The sequence below is a fragment of the Penaeus japonicus genome, unplaced genomic scaffold (assembly GCF_977035675.1).
Source record: "Penaeus japonicus unplaced genomic scaffold, GWHDUDI00000001_assembly GWHDUDI00000030, whole genome shotgun sequence".
Lineage (NCBI taxonomy): Eukaryota > Metazoa > Arthropoda > Malacostraca > Decapoda > Penaeidae > Penaeus > Penaeus japonicus.
In genome coordinates, this window is record NW_028234432.1 from 9,479,570 (window position 1) to 9,482,069 (window position 2,500).

Genomic DNA, 2,500 nt, shown 5'->3' on the forward strand with positions numbered 1-2,500 from the left:
AGTAAAAAGAGGAGTTAAACACCACCACATTTCAAACATCTTTGAGAATGTGTAAGGAAAGTGAATTTGTACAGTCTGCAATATATGAAGTGGGACACAAGCACAATAAACAAAGGAACAATAAACCATGAAATGTTGAGGTAATCTAGACAATGACAATTCAACTGAAATATGCAGTCATCTATTTTGGTTGTGCCATTTGATGAGTAGTCTAGTCTTGCTCAAAATATCAGTTTATTGTTCCTGTTTACTGTGTTTCATTTCATATTTGTTCAGGTATTATTGTGTCTGTATTTGTGATCACTGAAAAACATATTCAATTTTCTTAGCATGGTTCTCTATATGAATAAGGAACTATAAAATGACATCTGAGTAAGTGAAAATCATACAGCACATGTTCTCAAGTCTATAAAAAAAAGTGAAGGTGACTAAATCATTTAATTTACTTCTCTTGAATTTCCTTGGCAGTTTTGAGTCCCAAACAAACATGCCAGCCTTAGTTTAAAATGGCACTTTCTCTAGACACTATCTACTATGGTCTAGAATCCTCCGCCAAAGCCCATGCGAAGGTACCGTCGATATAGCTCTGTATCTACTGCATTCATGATTATGAGGTTGGGATTCCTTTTCAGTCTATTCTCATGGTCAATTACCAACTGGCCGCGAGTATGAATTCCCTGAAAAAAAGAATGTGACATAATCATTATATTACTGAAATATAAGTGATAGCACATTCAAACAATTTAGGACAAGAAAAAAACAACAAGCTTTATTAGATAATATAGGATTTGGTGAAATGCGAACCAAGGCAAATATCACAATTGATACGGTAGTAACTAATTAGTGTGGGTGCATGGGGATATAGCTTTTCACTTCATTTACAAGACTACAATCCATCCTGTATTCATCGAAACCCTCTTTGTATAAAGACTTTAAAATGCAACTTAGAATGAAATATAAAAAGAATCCTCTGTTTAGCCATACTTAATTTTGTTGACTGAGCATCAATTAGCTAGCTTTTGTGACTTCACTCAGCTCCATCCCCTATCTACTCATGTCAGATTGTTAAGGACTGATCCAGCTATTCTTTGAGCTGTTGAAGTACTAATTCTCAAGTTGAAATAATTGTTTCTATAAATATATACTGCAGAACACACATCTTTTAGTGTAACTTCAAAAAAGAATATAAAGGAAAGCAAGTAATTGCAAGAATATTAAGTTTGAAGATAAAAAAAACAAGTAAGCAAATGCCTGTAAAACAAACAAGATTCCCCTAGATACAGAGGGAAATTTCACCTCTCTTTTCCTTCACAAATTTGTCCATTTCCCATCCTTTCTTACAAAATATAATAAAATACTGATTATGTTATTTATTATCTTTGTTGACTGATCACTTTAAAAACATTATATTTCTATTAAATATAGAAATATATTGTTCAGAATTCATAACATATATGTTGGAGATTTTGTAATACATTCCAAGGTGTATATTGCATAGTTTGTATCATTCCCTAACATATATCATCCTTTTTTTAAAACTTGCAAAACTGCATTTCATACTATACATTCTATAAAGTAAACTGAATAATTTAATAAAAGTTTGTTTTATCACTTCATCCTTATATTCAAAGTCTGTGGGAAAATATAATATTTTCTGACATTTTATCTATTAACTGTTTTTGGTTGACTACTGATATATAACTTATATAGTATATAAAAAAAAAATAAAAAAAAAAATAAAAAGAGAGAGAGAGAGAAAGAGAGAGAGAGAGAGAGAGAGAGAGAGAGAGAGAGAGAGAGAGAGAGAGAGAGAGAGAGAGAGAGAGAGAGAGAGAGAGAGAGAGAGAGAGAGAGAGAGAGAGAGAGAGAGAGAGAGAGAGAGAGAGAGAGAGAGAGAGAGAGAGAGAGAGGAGAGAGAGAGAGAAGAGAGAGAGAGAGAGAGAGAGAGAGAGAGAGAGAGAGAGAGAGGGAGGGGGGGGAGAGGCAAAACAGAAACATCTTTTACTTCAAGATCAAAAATCTCTGAATGATTATGACTCAATAAACTGAGGGAGGCTTGGCTAGGCATGGAACAACTGTCAACTAGGATTTTCATCAAGACAGTGTACTCCTACTGCCTACAGATACCTTTATTAAGTCAAGCTCCAATCCCCTGCCTCTCACTCCATTGCTTCGTATGACTATCCCCCTTTTAGTGAGCAAAATGATATAACCTATATTTCTAGTGATATTACAGTGAGAATCCTGAAGAAATATATGACTGTAACCTAAGATAAAATCAATCATCAACAAGGTAGACAACTAAATCTGCAATATTTTGTGTACAGTACCCTTAAAAAGTTCTTTATAAGTAAGAGTGGCTCCTAAGTTTAAGTAAGAGGCTTCTAAGATTAAGTAAGAGTGGCTTCTAAGTTTTCAATATCTAACCTTTTACTTTTTAGTATCAATGCTAATTCTTTGATAATGCAAAGAAAACACATAAAAATGCCTGAAAAATATA

At 33.3% G+C, this 2,500-nt stretch overlaps 1 protein-coding gene across 3 annotated transcripts in view; it reads right to left on the reverse strand.

Moving 5' to 3' along the window:
- LOC122248398 (nucleoside hydrolase) overlaps nt 1-2,500 on the reverse strand; it is a 21,679-nt gene that overhangs the window by 284 nt on the left and 18,895 nt on the right. For all 3 annotated transcript variants that reach the window (XM_086555020.1, XM_086555018.1, XM_086555019.1), the window contains one exon: nt 1-677. This exon is cut by the window's left edge and continues 284 nt beyond it. In XM_086555020.1, the coding sequence (XP_086411146.1) occupies nt 540-677 (138 nt within the window). In that variant the 3' untranslated portion in view covers nt 1-539. The remainder of the gene's footprint in view (nt 678-2,500) is intronic.